Source organism: Asterias amurensis, chromosome 5 (assembly GCF_032118995.1).
Source record: "Asterias amurensis chromosome 5, ASM3211899v1".
Classification (NCBI taxonomy): Eukaryota; Metazoa; Echinodermata; class Asteroidea; order Forcipulatida; family Asteriidae; genus Asterias; species Asterias amurensis.
The window spans coordinates 10,315,079-10,332,237 of NC_092652.1; the positions used below are offsets into that span (position 1 = coordinate 10,315,079).

Below are 17,159 nucleotides of genomic sequence, written 5' to 3' on the forward strand. Positions count from 1 at the left end.
ATGTTACAGCAAAATTTGACAGCAAAGATTAATCAGAAATAACTGGGACAAATTGGATGAAAGTAGAAATTAAAAAAATATGGCTGGTGTATGAGTTTTAACCACATACATAAAGAACCTATAGACGGACAGTAGGGGGCGCCAAACTGTAAAATTTTGTACTTTCTCAAACCATGGGCGGAAGTTAACACGCGACCCGCTGCTTTTAGTACACGTTTTGGTATAACCTTGAGGCAGTGCCCGCACTTGTTAATTATATTTAATAAATTTTCATGAGATATTGACGTGATGCTGGATTGTAACCTTAACATTTAAGACAACACTTCATAAATATTCCATACGACTGTTTACAAATGTTGGGCGTTGAGGTTTAACTTTTAAAATCTTGTTTTTATGACCTTTTTTCCGGGAAATCCAGTCTAGACTCACTCTGTTGTTCATACTTCGGCCCACCGTGTTGCGTACGCTCGCGTCAAATGCACACCAAACAATCGCGTATCGGTAGCACGTAAGTCTGTGTGATACGCGTCATCAACGCCCGCGCAAAAAACGCACCAACGCACACTTCGGCCGGAAAGTGCACGACAAAAATATTTTCTTGGCAAAATCCTTCTACTTTCATCGTTTTGGAGAAAATTAAGAAAAAAGACGAGAAACGGCAAACAAGTAACGACAGAAAAGGTATCTAGCTATTGATTTAACATCGTTTTCTTAGACTTTTGGTGATTTGTTTACCCTAAAAACACAAGTTTTCTGTCGTCATCTCTTCACTCGCCCATTGCTTTACTTGTGTTTTTACGTGCGTTTTCACAGATTTTGCCCATGGTTTGGGTATAGTCGGTTGCCGTCCAAATTACACTATCAAGACGTTAATTTCCATAGGTGCTGTCGGTCTACAGGTATTATATGTCTGTGGTTTTACCCCTATTGACCCCTTGCATGCACATCACACGCAGCGGCTGTGCCACACTCACCATTGTGGTGGTCAATAGGTTTACGTGTAAACGCCACATCGTCTAAAATGCGCACTTCACTGAATAACGTACAAAGACATTGACCACCAAAATGCTCATCCAATATTGTTCCGATAATGACGTCAGGTGAATTGGGTCAATACAAAGCGTGGACCCGAGAAAACAAAGAGGTTCACATAATGTAGGGACTTGAAACACCATGTGGACGTACACAGGTCCACACAGTGTTTCTTACAGTGGTGAAGAATAGGATTTTAGTTAAGAGTACAGAACAAAGGAATGTCCACAAAGTGACTGCAACACAGAGCTGGATGGTTCCCCTTTATTCTACACCTGGAACATCTCAAATGTTACAATTGAGGAAGTTTACAGACTTTATGCATCTCCAAAAATACAAAACTACAGGTTTGGAAACGATGCTTTGGTGTGTGCTTTACTTCTAAAGAAAATTTGACGGGAGCAAGGAGACTTTTTACAAAATCAGGTAAAATTCCTGAGAAATCATATGCCTGAAATAACATTTATTTCATGCACAACAAAATAATTTATACTTTACAGATGATGAGACCCATAATTTCTTCATCACAAACGGACAAAATATTGTATTGTTTTATTTGTTATGCTTAAGTGCATAGCCACAATCACGGGTACACATTTGGTTTGCAAAAACACAGAAAGAACAACAGATAAACATTGAGTAACTTTTTGCAGATTATTGTCTTTGACAAACTCCAGAACTTTGTATTTATCATTGACACAGGGATTAGTTATTTGATGTATAAATAACAATGAGATAACTGCTACAGCAGTGGTTTTCAAACGGTTGTCCATAAAAAAGACACAAACAAAATTCGAACCCATGATTATGTAATAGATGTTAAATTTGCATCAGGGATAAAGAATATTAGTTTTTTGTTTTTTTTAACCCATGCACTGATGTGTGTTAGCACTGTATACTCAGTACTTTGCCGAGTCCTGTGAAAAAAATATCACAGGCATGTTACTCGGGTGGGATTCGAACCCACGACCCTAGCAATGATTATGGCTGTGCACTTATGTTTACTTTCCACAGTGCTCAAATCACTGGCCTCTGGTCCTTCGTAAAATTTGAGCCCTGACCTTACGTCACACTGTCTAATAATAGAGTAAAGACAGAATAGCCCCCTTTTGCAATAAAAACGATAAAAACAATAGTTGTTGTTAACGTCTGCTTGTCTTGCCTCCTTTTCTCTTCCCGGCAAAGAGATGCTTGGGCATCTTACTTGGGATCTTACGATCAGCTTCACCTTTCTTGGCCAACATGTTGCTCTTGCGTTGGACGACCTTTCTCATTTTCTCCACCTTCGTTTGTTGCTGTGGGGGGGGGGGGAGGAAGACAAATCAAAGTGTTAAAAAAATTGTGCGAACTAAAAAAAATTCATCACCTAAAAACACTACGGGAAAGCTCCACTTAAGGGTTTATGAGTTTGCCCACAAAAACAATTGAAAGTATACATCCTTTTCACAGAGTGGGAGCGTTTACATTAAATAACTGTGGCAGTGTTGTAGCCATGGTGGGTGGGGCTGAGGGAGCCTGCCAAGAACTAGAAAATTTTGCCCAGCACTCTGAGAAAAAAAAGACTCACTGTGCTGCCCAGCACAGATTTCCCCCAGATTGCACTTAAAAAATGATGGCCCATATCTAAACATGAACCATTTTGTTGAACCGCTCGTCCTTGGTGGGCTAACTTTGATTTAGAGCCCAACACTAAAATTGGTCACGCTACAACACTTTGATTGGTTCATTAAATTGAAAAAGGTGAACAATTTATATTTGAAATATATAGTTTGGGTATGAGTTTAATAACGGTATCAAATACAATGGTGTTATAATTAAGGGAATGGTAACTTTTCCCCGTTTTCAAACTGAATTCGATGTTGGAGTCCTCTTTTTAATTTATAAATGTTGATGAGATCAATACTGGACAAAGGACACTTACTACGCTGTCTCTAACGCCCGAGAGATCTCTTGGTACGCGCGTACTGCTGATAGAGCGCCCTCTAGAGTCTTTACGCTGTCTCTTAGCTACCACTGGTGTTCTGCTACGGGATCGTGTCCTGGTGTAGTGGCCCTAGAGAAGAAAAAGAAAAAAACAAACACAAATGTATTTAAAACAATATTGGATCATCGGCTGTTCCTGTTGGGTGCCTCAAGACTGGTCCCCCGTATTTATCCACAAGGTTAAAAGACACTTTTGGTAATTGTCAAAGACCAGTCTTCTCACTTGGTGTATCTAAACACATGCATAAAATAACAAAACTGTGAAAATTAGAGCTCAATCGGTCGTCAAAGTTGCAAGATAATAATAAAAGAAAAAACACCCCTGTCACACAAAGTTGTTTGCTTGATTCATATGCTCGATTTCGAGACCTCAAATTCTAAATCCGAGGTCTCAAAATCGAATTTGTGGAAAATTACTTCTTTTTCGAAAACTACGCTACTTCAGAGGGAGCCGTTTCTCGAAATGTTTTATACTATCAACACCTCCCCATTACTTAATACCAAGAAAGGTTTTAGGCTAACAATTCTTTTGAGTAATTACCAATAGTGTCCACTGCCTTTAAAGACAGGCACTGGCTTTTTAGAATCACTGATTTCAATGATACAATGATTTCATTGGATAAACATGCAGTGACGTAAACATGCAGTAGCGCATTGGGACACCCTTCGGGAGTGAAAAAGTGCCATATAAAAACTTAATATTATTATTATTATTAACAACCACAAGAAAAGTCCAGCCTACACAAAGAAGGATGTGTTGTACTTACGTCCTCTGCTGGTTCAACCCCTAATTCTGTCATCTCAGACATGAACCTCTTCCTCTTGACCTTCAGAAATAAAACAGATTCAAGATTAATTAATTAATAATTTACATATTTTATCAATCTGCAAATACTTGGTTGCTTGAATCTCATTCCTGAAAAGCCGTCACAACCAGGCCTGATACTTCAAAGACAATTACCTGCTTTACAAATTTCTGCTCAGCAGAAATGAGCAGGATAACAGTAGGCATAATTTGGTTGTGCTTAGCTTTGTATTGCTTTAGCAAAAGCAAGACTATGAAAAAAAAAACACTGTTTGCCACGGTGCACCTTAAAATGTTCTTAAAATGTTTCAGTCATAGAGGTGCCCCTCACTTAGGAGAAACCGCCTTGCCCATACAAGACTGAAGTACCGAGGCTGGGTGCCCCCTGCCAAAATTAGGCAATCAAAAAAATAGTGAATATTCATTCAATAAAAAGACAACAGATACTTAAGCTATGATGTTGGGGCTTAAATTTCACATCGGACCATAGACCCCTAAACTAATGACCTAATACATCCGGGGGTCTTGTGGTATTTAAATTGAATGTGTTAACTATGGCCCTTTTCACTTGGTTTTGGCTTGAATATTCGGCTCAGGCTAGCGTGGCCTGGGGTTGTTTCTACATTTTCATATGCAGTGCGTACGCACTCAGGGATTCAGACATGAGAATGGAGCCTGAAGCTGAATCCAAAGCTGAAGCCGTGGATTCTAAAAGGGCCTATGAGTCAATACTATTTCCAAACAGTGGTAAAGGCCTTGACTTCTGACCCCAAGCGATGTCTTACTTTGAGAGTCAATAAAGAGGTTTCGCAAGCGTACGGATACAGATACAGATACGGATAAGATAACCGTATCCGTTCACGTCAGCCGCATGTTGGACATTGTTTCGCAAACTATAGGTATGTTTCACTTGAGTGCGTTCGCATGAGTTTTTCTGACAAACATGACCGATAGAGACACCGTGTTTTATACACTGCATTTTCTCATCGTTTTGCTTGCAAATGACTAGCAATTTTCTACATAGTATATCAAGCACTATACAAGTGAAAGCAATTCCGTAGGAAATGTTTTTGATCTGGGACAAAAATACAACTAAAAGTCTGCAAAACAGTATCCTTTTTTCTACGACGTGTGTGAGCTCGCGTATCCGTTGGTAACGTGTATGCAAATTACTATAGTCACGGATACGCGTCACGTGAACACACAAAGTGTCGATGTATCAGTATCTGTATCTGTATCCGACGCTTGCGAAACCTCTCTAATGACATGATTTACTTACAGGTTGTGCTGGTCGAGGCATGTGAGGTTTATTAATGCGACGTTTCTCCTTTGATGCATTCATGATCAGTGTCTTCTTGTCACGAATCCTTGAAGAAAAAGAAAAAACACCAAACATTATTTTAAAGTTTCCAATATTAAACAGGGGCTCCAAAAGAATTCATGTTTATTTTTCAACAGTTAAATACATTGGCGAATATAAATCCCCAATAAACTCAAAAACTCTTTTCAAAATGATGTAGACCAATTTCTATGAAATTTAAACAATTTTTTATAAGGACCACATTGTATTGTAAGACACTAGACGTTTGGTTAATGGCAATTACTCAAAGTACATATTAGCATAAAAACTCACCTGGTATCAAGCAACGGAGAGTTGTTGATAGTATAAATCCCTTGAAGTAAGAGAGTTTTTGAGAAAGAGGTAATTTTTCACTCAAATATTTGACACTGAGAAAAAATCAGTCCTGAAACTTGTAGGCCCAACAATTTTTGAAACAAAGTTGTTTTTTCCCTTCATTATTTTCTTTCAACTTTGATGACCAACTGTTCCCAAATTTGTTCAGTTTTTATTTTATGCACATGTTGGGAAACATCAAGAGAGAATAATGGTCTTTGACATTTACCAATAGTGTCTAGAGCCTTTAACTGACAAAATTAAATTAAACATTTAAAAACAAATAAAAAACAGAGAATGGACAAATTTGTCTTCAATTTCGTTCAGCAACTTCTTCGTTGATCTATCTACTTACTTCTTGGCAGTTTTTCTTATCTCCTTCATGTCATCATCTTCATCCTGAAAAGGAGAAAACAAATCAGAAGCATCATTACCACTGAACAAAAACATCAACCCTCCTACTCTTGTTACCATTTTCCAGTGAGTTGACCAACCACTTAAAACTATTCACAGAGCTGCCAACATTTGCATCTTGCAATCAGAAATGTTATGTACAACAACTAGAGAGACATTTCAAATTACATTTAATGTAATAGAAAAAACTTTCCAAAATAGGGGGATTTTCAAATTTGATCATCAAAGCATGGAAAGTGTCATGGCCGAGTGGTTAAGAGCATCAAATTCAAGTTCTGGTGCTAATTCATCGGAGTGTGGGTTCGAATCCTGGTCGTGACACTTGTGTCCTTGAGCAAGATACTGTACTATAATTGCTTCTCTTCACCCGGGGTATAAATGGGTACCTGTGAGGGTAGAGGTTGATATTGTGAATGAAATAGTCTTTGGAGCGATATAAACTGTTGCCCAGGTTGTATACTCCCAAGGGAGCTGAGAAACATTAAAAAGGGATGTTATTGGCCCTATGACCAGGGGCACTAAATGTCAAGTGCATTGATACGGTTATTGTGAAATGCGCCATATAAGAATTGGTTATTATGGAAAGATTGGTTTATTTTCAGGGAACTTTCTGCAGAATCAGGGAGAGTTGGCAACTCTGCATCCAACTGCACTCGTTGTGAACGGTGACATTGGTTGTGCATAGAAATAACTTTCCATTGTTTACTGTGTAATGTATATACCACATGATACCCAGTGGTAAATGGGTATCTGTGAGGGCAGAGAAGGTTCTTGTGATTGGTTTAGCCGAGTAGCGCATATATTGCACACAGACTGTATACTCCCCAGGGAGCTGAGATTGTTTCAGGAATGATTTAAGGCCCAGTGACCAGGGGTAATAATGTGGAAGCGCTTTGAGACATGGTGTATAAATCGTTTATAAAAACCGACTATTATTATTATGATATTATATGGCAGGCTGGCAAAGTTTATCTATTATTCAAAAACCATCACAGTGGATGATATCTACTGGTCAGATAGTAAGAGGGTTAACCTTGTACTGTGCGGATGTATTCATCACATGATATCACATTGCAGGTTTATCTATCATTGAAAAAACCCCAGTATGGATGATATTGACTGGTCAAACTTACCGACTCGTCGTCATCATACATCCCAGCCTGTTCTCTCAGCTCCTCCTCACGTTCCAACTCCTCCAGCTTGGCCTCGATCTCCGGATCCACGTAATCAATGATGTTGTGTCCCATCCACATCTCGGGAATGATGTCATCTTTCTCGTCCTCGTTGACGTCCCACTCCCTCTGGAGGTCCAGGATGTAATCGTCGGCTGCCTCCAGCTCGTAGTCTCGGTACAGCTTGCGTTTGGGTTTGTCTACGTCCATGGCGTGCTGGCTGGAGCGGTTGGCGATGGCAGCTGGGATGCATGGTGGCCTCGGCTGTTGGAATCCATATTGGAAATACAAATCAGTTTTTAATACATATATTATGTTAAGACAACACTCAAATCTCACCCATTTACAAGACCCAATGATCATTGGAATATGGCGCCATATTAATGTACGATTGATTGATTGATTTAATAGGTTGGTTCATAGATTGGTAAGCACTCCAAAAATGCATGCCCACTGGACAGAAATAGGTAGATCTGAACAAAAGAGAGTTTTTGTATCGTTAGAAAGAGTGCAAAAATCATGACGTGTGAGATGAAAGCGGATTGTGAAAGTGCGATTACAAATTCATATTTGTCACCCTTTCACTTTTCACTTGGCTCTGTCTAAATCAGGCCTTGAGACCTAAAAGGTACAGTCATAGATTGGTACATACTCCCAACAAGAAGTAACAAACAAAACAACAAAAATTAAAAAGACTTAAAAAAACTATAGACAACATCAGTCACATCAGCCTTTCCAACAGAGGAGAAAAAAAACCTTAAAAAGTATTCTGCAATTATAATAAAACAGGAGAATCAAAACCAAATAAAGACAAATTTCTGACCTTGGTATCCCTCTGAGCTGGCATGGCGACTCGGAGACGATTAAGAACCTCCGTGACTTTCTTTCCCTTCATCTTCATGTCAACTCTCTGGGCTAAGAGACGGTCACAAGCCTGTGTGGATGGGAGGACACAATACATCAGGGCCAAATTTCATAGAGCTGCTTAAGCATAAAAGGTAGCTCAGCAAAACAAAATAGCGCTTACCAGACGTGGGTTACCAGCCAAAATACCATGTCACATGCACAAATTGTGACGGGTAACCTACTCATTTCTGCCTAAGAAGCAATATTTCAGAGGGCCCAATTTCATAAGCCATTTTGAGATATGGCGGACAAAATACTACAACATTGTAAAGTTTGGGCACATTTTTCTGTACACTCCCAAACCAAACAGTACACTCCCATCACGTCTACCATACCCCATAGAGGCTAATGGAGCTGCTTGAGCACTGAATATTTCTTAACAATTTTCTGCTAAGCAAAAATAAGCAGGGTACCAGTCACAGATTCTACATGACAAATTGTATTTTAGCTGGTAATGCTATAAGTATAGTTTATTGGTGGCTATTAGAGAGTGCATTGGTTGCTACATGTACAGTGCGTTGCATTTGCACAGTTTGTAGTTAATAAAGCCCTCTCAGTCGTCTACAGGGCAAGTTGAGAAGTGGTGTTTACTAACTAGCCCATAGCAGTTTTTTACCAGACCATGTACGCTGGTTTAGTATTAAGCGTGATGGAGCCCTGCTCTTCTTATCATTACACATTTACTTGTTGTCTGATGAAAGGGGTAATTGTAAATGACCTCTCACCTCTGTCTTGACCTCCATGACCCCGTCCTCGGTTACTGTGCTCATGCTGATAACTGGAATATCATCTTCCTTAAATTTATCGAGGAATGCCTTAAAATAAGATCAGGAGAACAATCAAAATGAAATTAATTCCAATATGCTTTCAATTTGCTGTAAAATCGCAAACAAATCAACTTCAGGTTGTATCGTAATCTTGCATATGATCCCTGGCACACCAGAACAAAGATTCTTTATTAAACTCTAACACCCAATTAAGGTGATAACTGCACGTCTCGAAACGTGGTTAAGAAGTCACAGAAAATGCGCCCCACAAGGGGTCACTCAGTACGAGAATAACACAGTCTCTTTTTATCTGAAATCTTTACAACACTCGGCCGCTTACTAGGTTGTATCAACTAGTGAATGATCCCTCGCTATACGGCAGTTACAGATTGAGGTATTTTAATATTTTATTGAGATATTAATTCTTTCTCAAAAAATACGCTACTTCAAAGGGAGCCATCTCACATACCTTTTTCTCAGGAGCTAGTTCATCCAAGGTCACGATGTCCGTCTTGTTAGCGCACACAATCAGAGGCTTGTTAGAGAACAGCGGGCGGATACTTTCAAACAGCTCCACCTGTCAATCAAATTGAAAACTTAATCCGTCAAAACCCTCATATAGGCAGATACTCCAAGACCAGGCCTCGTCATAACCCACAGCACCCTCGGCAATTGCTGTGTGCTCTTTGCAAATTCCAACACAAATTGATTTTTCCTCATAGAAGAATCCCAGTCATGACACTTGTGTCCTTGAGCAAGATACTTTACTATAATTGCTTCTCTTCACCCAGGGGTATAAATGGGTACCTGCAAGGGTAGAGGTTGATATTGTGTATGAAACAGCTCCAAGAGCCCTTTCGGGCGGTATATTTCCCTGGGAGCTGAGAAAGATTACAGGAATGTTATCGACCCAATGACCAGGGCCCAATTTCATAGCGCTGCTTAAGGGGTAAGCAAATTTTCATGCTTACTGTAGCAGAAAAATTTGCTAAGGGGCAAGTGTATTTGACAGGTTAGCAAAAATAAAATGGGCGGCCATATTGTGCATTTACCGTGGGTTTGCGTTGAGACGTCATTTATTTTTGTGTAGTAAGCACCGGAAGGTTAGCATACCTTTTCATGTGCTTACGGTTAGCAGCGCTATGAAATGGAAATCACACAGTGAGCACAAAATCGGCCGCTAAACAGCGCTATGAAATTGGGCCCAGGGCACTAACTTTAAGCGCTTTGATACATTATAAAATGCACTATATACGAACTAGGTATTATTAATATTACTATACCTGCTCTTCGACGGAATGACCACACTGCTCCGACACGTCCAGGATGTAGAGTACAGCAGCCCTGAGATGAGCCAATGCCGTGATCGCTTGCATCTCAATGGTGTTCCTATCCTCCAATGGATGATCCAGGATTCCTGGCGTGTCCACCACCTGCCAGCGTAGGTAACGGTAATCCATATGACCTACGTACAGAGACTTGGTGGTGAAGGCGTAGGGTTCAACTTCCACGTCTGCTCTGGTGACCTGATTCAAATGGAAAAGCATAAAATAACTTTCGGTTATGAACATTATTTTTGAGTGTTGAACAATCATGGGGGATGACATCAGAAGAATGAGTCTCATGGCCTCTTGATTAATGAATGCTGATTCAACGAAGCATTTTCTTTTCAAACCAAACTGAATGATCTGAGTGTGAAAATGAATTGGCTTTTAATAAAATTGGCCAGAAAAAAACCTTGTATTAAATAATATAATTCCAATACCTTGTTCATGAAGCTCGACTTTCCAACGTTGGGGAAACCACACAGCAACAGTGTGCGTGTGTTTGGATCGATTGAAGGTAGACGAGACAAATGTTGGCGGACTTGTTCCAGATACTGTAAACTCTGATTCTGGCGTTTCATGATGGTGCACATGCGGCCCATAGCGGCACGCTTGAGCTGCTTACAACGGTAAAGAGTGTCTCCATACTTCAAGAGACGTACATAGTCACGGGCAACGCTGCAGAGAAAAATATGAAAAACTTATTGATAATCAGGCTTGATACTTAACAGAGGCATCAAGGCGATTGCTTCCATGCCATTTGGTCATTGGCTTGGTGCACTTGAAATGTTGAAAGCTTAAAATTTCCTCAAAGGGTGCCCTTTACCAAGGAGAAAATGCCTTGATGCCCATTGCCCTTTCAAAAACGAAGCACACAGGCCTGGATAATAATAACAATAATTTGTGAGGCTCATCTTTCTCCCTCGCAGCCGAGAAGCTGAATGACGAAGGACACGGCTACAACACGCTTTGGTCGCAGGCATGCAGGGGTGCCTATGGCAGTCACCCACATCAACCTATGTATGGCCATGGAAAATTGCCCGAGATTGAATTTTTTACGGAAGGAGCAAACCAAGAGGACCCAGACGATTTAGTTGTTGCAAACTGCTCACCAACCAAAAGGACATATGTTTGAATGCAAAAAAAAAAAAAAAAAAATGGCCTGATGTTTCAACCCTAGGAGAGTCTCTTTCAAAGGACAACATTTAGCAAAAATAAGCCAATGCATTTTTTTCCGCTGAAATAAGAAATTCTAAGTCTTACTTGTCAATGAGATGTCTTGCAGTGTTGATCTGTCCCAGAGCGAGCTTGTAATGATCTTTGTCATAGAGAACATTCATTAGATCAGCGTAGAACGGATGTATGTCCTATAAAAAAGCAACGATCAACATGATAAATAAAGTGTTTGCAAATAAGGTGCAATGAAAACAAATTTGATTCTCAGCTTTGCTGATGCTACTAGAATAATTAGAAAGTTGTAGCCCCTTGAGGTGATCCCTGACTGTTTCTTCATAGGTTGTATCATAAATTTGACTGTGATCCCTGGCTACACGGCAGTTAACGGTTGTACATGTATGGTTTCTGACCGGCACCCCGAAAAATATTGACAAAATACGTAGACCACTAATACCGGGCTAAATAGCTCAGTTGGTAGAGCGCCGGTAAGCAAATCTGGAGGTCATAGGTTCAAATCCCACAGAAGTCAATTTGTCTTTGTTCAACCCCAGCTGTCGCCTTACTAAACATGGATGCATTAGACGTTCATACAGAAATACTGTGACAGTTTTTTGCTGTTAAGCAACTAGACCCTGTTCAGTTGACCTTTCTTATAGTTTTGCCTTTAAATCTGTATTACGTTGACAAAAAACAAACATTGACCACGCACATTTGTTGTAAACAAGATTAGTATCTTAACCCTCCTACTGATACACCATTCAATATCCACGAATGTCTACAACCCCATCGTTTTTGTACACACAATTTACCTGTGTGCATAACCCTAGCCGAATTGTTTCAGATGGTCAGCAAGCTGTTAAACAAATCCTGTAGTGTCTATGACATGGTGTGTGGTAACCTCGCAGTCATGGGCAGATTGGTCACCCCCACACCCCTAACGTCCGTCGATATATCGAAAATACTCAAAAACTCGCTATTTTTTTGACATCGAAATCGCCGATATTACTTTTATAATCATATCGTAATATCGGATTTTCGATATATCGAAAATAATTTCGATGTTTTGAAAATTTCGATGTTCCTAAATGATATCGAAAATACCAAAAGAGTGTCCGATTATTTAAAAGAAATCTGTGTTTGAGTATTAGAAAAGCCGTCGTCGTTATGTAGTTTCATCATTTTGAGTTGCCCTATTAAATAAAATACGTTTTACAACCAAGTATGTCTGCTTGTTCTTTGTGTTTTCGCCATCAGCCGCCGGCCCGCCGCAGAAGTTCACGACCCCGCGGCGAGCGCTCGGTAAAACCTCAAAAGAAACCGCCGCTGCTGCCCCATCGGCTGTTTAAGATGCAACTTCCCATTGCGCATGTGATCAAAATCAATGCGTCTTCACCCCGCAAAAACTTCCCCGAATCAACAAGACAAAACAAAACAAGGAAGAAAACAATCTTACGTTATATAGTAAAATAATCTTTCTAACAATCCAAGGTTTCGTAATGGCGTCATTTTGGTCAAATAAAGCCTACACGTTGTGTTGTTTTCGGTAAACAAGCTAACATTTCCGAGGAACTTTATGCTTCGCAGCACAGACCACGCTGTCGGCGGCTATTGCGTGCGTACCAGCGAAGACTATGCTTTTGTACGGTTTAAGCGTGCACACCAGCGTGTATGGTTATTGCAATTCGGGGGGAAAACCCGTTTGCCCAAGCATGCACAGACACGTGCAGTCTTTGGTCAAGGCGGTAACGCGTGATGCACTGCGTTATTTCGACAGTAGAGGGCGTTCTAGCATTCAATGTTTCTTGCCTTTGTTATAGAATGCAAAGTAAAAAGACTACGAGCCTTTATTGGAGACTATGTGACTGCATGCTGCGTGCGTTGTATATTGTGATCGCGGAGTGGTAGGTCTGTGTTTTGCGGGACTTTCTAGTGATTTTTTTTCGATGATTATCTCAACCATTTTCAACCGTAAAGGTAGTCCGGGCGCCCGTCGGACAACTTGATTGACACTTCTACGTCAATGCATCGGCAACTGACACCTTAATGTCGGCGAGTCACGCAACTCACAAAGGCTCTGTGTCATTTTGAGACGGCCAATCATGGCCAATCACGAATCGAGAATTGTGGTGAGCGTTCACCAAATGGCCAAGCCAGCGGTAGCGGCGATCATACTTTGTTGTAAAACCAGAAATAATCGGGGCGGGACTACGCAATTTGAAATTGTTTGAACTACAAACAAGTTCGGGGGATCAGACAAAAACAGGTTGAAATGTAACCCTATTAAACTGTCAGTCTACGGTATATATATTTCTACCTCCATGAGTATACCAAGTGCTGTTTTTAGGCTTCCATCTTGCGTGCGGGAAATACTCGATATATCGAGTATACTCGATATTAAATTTTCGATATATCGGTTATGGGAAAAAACCGACATCGACGGACGTTACACACCCCCTGATATCACTCAAAGTCATGACTAAGTGGGATCCTTGATGCACTACTTAAAACAACCCTCATAGGATTCTGTACTTTGTGTATCACTTTGTTTCAAAAAAGGCACCAATATTAATGGATCAAGACTACTTAGAATTTACTCACCTCTAATTTTGGAAAATCGGTGATAATCATCGTGAGTTTGTCATGGTAATTCTGCTGGGTGTATTTGACTTTGCGCATGTAAAATTGACGGATACGACTGATCTTGTAATGTTTGTGAACGACCGTAGGTGTCTTGCGCTGTGTCTTAGACAGCACAATGTCGATGAAGTCCTGTTGGTGAATAGAAACAAATTCAATGTTAGAATCACAAAACAGTCTGGAAAACAACACATATTGACTTGAGAGAATTTTATTTTACATGATCGACCGATTGCGGGTCCTACTAAAAGCCGACAACAAGCCGACAACGCCGACAACAAGTCCAGAGCGCCGCCAACAAGTATTAAATACCTCAAAAATGGCAAATAAACCATATAAATTTTAGAACTATGTGTGTTTTGTAATATAAACATAAATTTAATGGAAAAACTTCACGAAAAGTGTGAAAAGTGTGAATTTTTAATCAGAAAAAAAACTTAACGTTCACGGAGAACGGTCGGACGCCATCTTGGCTTAAAATCGTGTTTGGACCAGTCCATTATGATGCGGGTGAGTCAGACTTAGCAATAGAGGGCGGGCGTCATGCACTCTGCAGTGAAGGTCTTCACATGAAGCCCGCCCTCTGTTGTTGACAAGTGCTAAATCTACCCATATCATAATGGTCTGGTCCAAACACGGTTTTTAAGCCTAGATGGCGTCCGACCGCTTTCCGTGCAAGTGAAGTTTTTTTCTGGTTAAAAATTCACACTTTTTGTGAAGTTTTTACATTAACTTTATGTTTATATTACAGAACGGGGATAACTTTCCGTATGGCGCCACCACTTTTTCACTCATTTTTACAAAAAGGGATATGTCAATCAGGTAAATTAGATACTATATTATTTTATTTCGAATGAAAAAGTGGTGGCGCCATACGGAAACTTTTCCCAGAACACATATAGTTCTAAAATGTATATGGTTTATTTGCCATTTTTGAGGAATTTTAAAACGTTGTTAAAAACGTGTTGACGGCGTGTTGGCGGCGCTCTGGACTTGTTGTCGGCTTTTAGTAGGACCGACCGATTGCTGCGCGACACATAGATCTTTCAATAGCGCAGCGCGATCGGTTGAAAGCGCAGCGCGATCAACAGCACGATCGATCGATCGCGCCCATTGACCGATCCCCGATAGCGCCCAACATATGGACTGGTCTAAACACGGTTTTTAAGCCAAGATGGCGTCCGACTGCTCCCTGTGTAAGTTCAGGGTTTTTTACTGGTTAAAAATTCAGACTTTTCGTTTATTTGTATATAATTAAACCGAACATAGTTCCAATAATTCTTTGGTTTATTTGCTGTTTTTGAGCCATTCCAAACTTGTTGTCGGCAGCGTGTTGTTGGCACTCTGGACTTGTTGTCGGCTTGGTCGGCTTGTTGTCAGCTTTTATATTTATTACTTAGTACGGTAGGACCGCCAACATACAGATTGCTTTTGTTGGAAGCGATATCGGATAACTTTCCGTATGGCACCACCAATTTTTCACAAATCTTTACAAAAAGGGATAGGCCTATCTCATTGACTTGATCTGAGTCTTGAGTGACAATTTGACAATTAATTAATAAAATAGTAACATTATTATATTAATAATTAAATCATTCATATAAAAAAATCAGTCAATCAATACAAATCAAATTGATCAATGTAAAATTTTAAAAAGAACGAAAAGGTTACCTTTGACGTCGGAACGACGGTTATTTTCTTAAAATTATACATCGACATGATGGTTGCTATAGTAAGGAGACAAACACTGGTGAGAAAAAAAAACGACAATCAGTGAAAAACCGGTAAAACGCTACAAAAAATTACGGAAAATATACATTCCGTACCGCATGTACGTTCTTAATTAAAGAGCGTGTATTTCAGACACGTGGATTGCGACACCGCCGAACGGTCTGGTTCCGTACAGCAATCCCTATATCAAATAAGTAGGACAGCGGTAGAAGAAGAACCAGACTAGAAGGCATACATGGTAATCCTACTGTTGCTTAGCATCTCATGACAATAAAGCTGGGTACCATGCAGTATGCGTTTAGTCTCTTTTCAAGCAGTTTTTTGCAGATGGCTCTCGCTTCGTCGCCGCCACTTGAGGGACAGACGAAGGGGCGGCCGGAGTGGGAGAGGACCTCCATGGAGAGACTGGGAAGAGGGAATGTTCCTCAAGATAACACAAATTGCCCAACTAGTTCAGAATATTTCCCCCACTTATTCAGTAAAAGCTGATTTGAAACGTGGACCCACTCATACAAAATATTTCATAGTATGGGGATGGGGAGGGTGGGGGCGTGTCCGTTGTTGTCATGTCGCCCTCGTTTTTAGGGCGACTGACACTGGTGTATTTTGTCCACAGTATCGGCATTAAAGGGAAGGTACACGTTTGGTAATTACTAAAAACTCTAAACAAATATTTACTTAAAAACCGACTTGGTAACGAGCATTCGAGAGCTGTTGATAGTATAAAACATTGTGAGAAACGACTCCCTCTGAAGTAGCATAGATTTTGAGAAAGAGGTAATTTTTCACTAAATTAATAAAATACTTCTAGCCAGAAGTCTTTTATTCCTATCTGAAAGCACACAAATTCGTCCAACAGTGTTTTTCCCCTCATTTTTTTTTTTTCTTGTAATAATTTAGTCCATTAAGTTTTCATATAGTCACCCACTCATGTTTTTGCTGACTAGTATTTTCTGCAGCTTTATGAAAATTGGGCCAGGTCCTTCCATCGTAGCTAAACAAGGGCTTGCTTGGATGGGCCAATGTGCCAGGTCTATAGTCCCCAAACAACGATGCGTTTGAATGTTAGACCATCGGGAAACATTCAAAATGTATTGAAGAAGGAGTTTGTGTTGGATTTTCCTGACAGTGATGTGTTCAAGTGTGTGTGTGGGCGGGGGATTACATTTTGCATGAGTGTCCAAGTGTCCAACTTATAAACAAAAAGCATCAAAGTTGCCGTGAAAGCGCCCCTGGCATATACAATGATAATAGCACTGCTCACTGCTGCCCGTGATCAATGTAGCTAAGGGAACCGTTCCACCACTGGCTTTTTCAAACAGTGTCATCTTCTTTGTGAAACCACGAGCCGCAGCCCCCCCCTCTATAAAACAAAATAAAAACAACGAACAAGCGAAACAGATCAAGACAAATAAACAAGTTTACACACATGCTCGAAACACCAGCAATAAGGTGTAGAAAGTATACCTTTGTTTTTGAACCCATCTCTCTAAATCCACATTTGTTAAAAGGGAATTTGTCTTTCATATTCTTATG

The 17,159-nt window shown here is 40.2% G+C and overlaps 1 protein-coding gene across 1 annotated transcript; it reads right to left on the reverse strand.

Moving 5' to 3' along the window:
• Nucleotides 1-1,209: 1,209 nt before the first annotated feature.
• On the reverse strand, nucleotides 1,210-15,781 carry LOC139937618 (GTP-binding protein 4-like). Its single transcript, XM_071932848.1, has 14 exons — nucleotides 15,564-15,781; nucleotides 13,854-14,024; nucleotides 11,343-11,446; nucleotides 10,520-10,757; nucleotides 10,038-10,280; nucleotides 9,224-9,331; nucleotides 8,713-8,802; nucleotides 7,905-8,015; nucleotides 7,043-7,345; nucleotides 5,851-5,894; nucleotides 5,100-5,187; nucleotides 3,783-3,842; nucleotides 2,954-3,085; nucleotides 1,210-2,327 (listed from the first exon to the last, which is right to left on the reverse strand). The coding sequence occupies exons 1-14, from the start codon at nucleotides 15,609-15,611 to the stop codon at nucleotides 2,175-2,177; spliced, it is 1,893 nt and encodes a 630-aa protein (XP_071788949.1). The 5' UTR covers nucleotides 15,612-15,781; the 3' UTR covers nucleotides 1,210-2,174.
• Nucleotides 15,782-17,159: the final 1,378 nt, after the last annotated feature.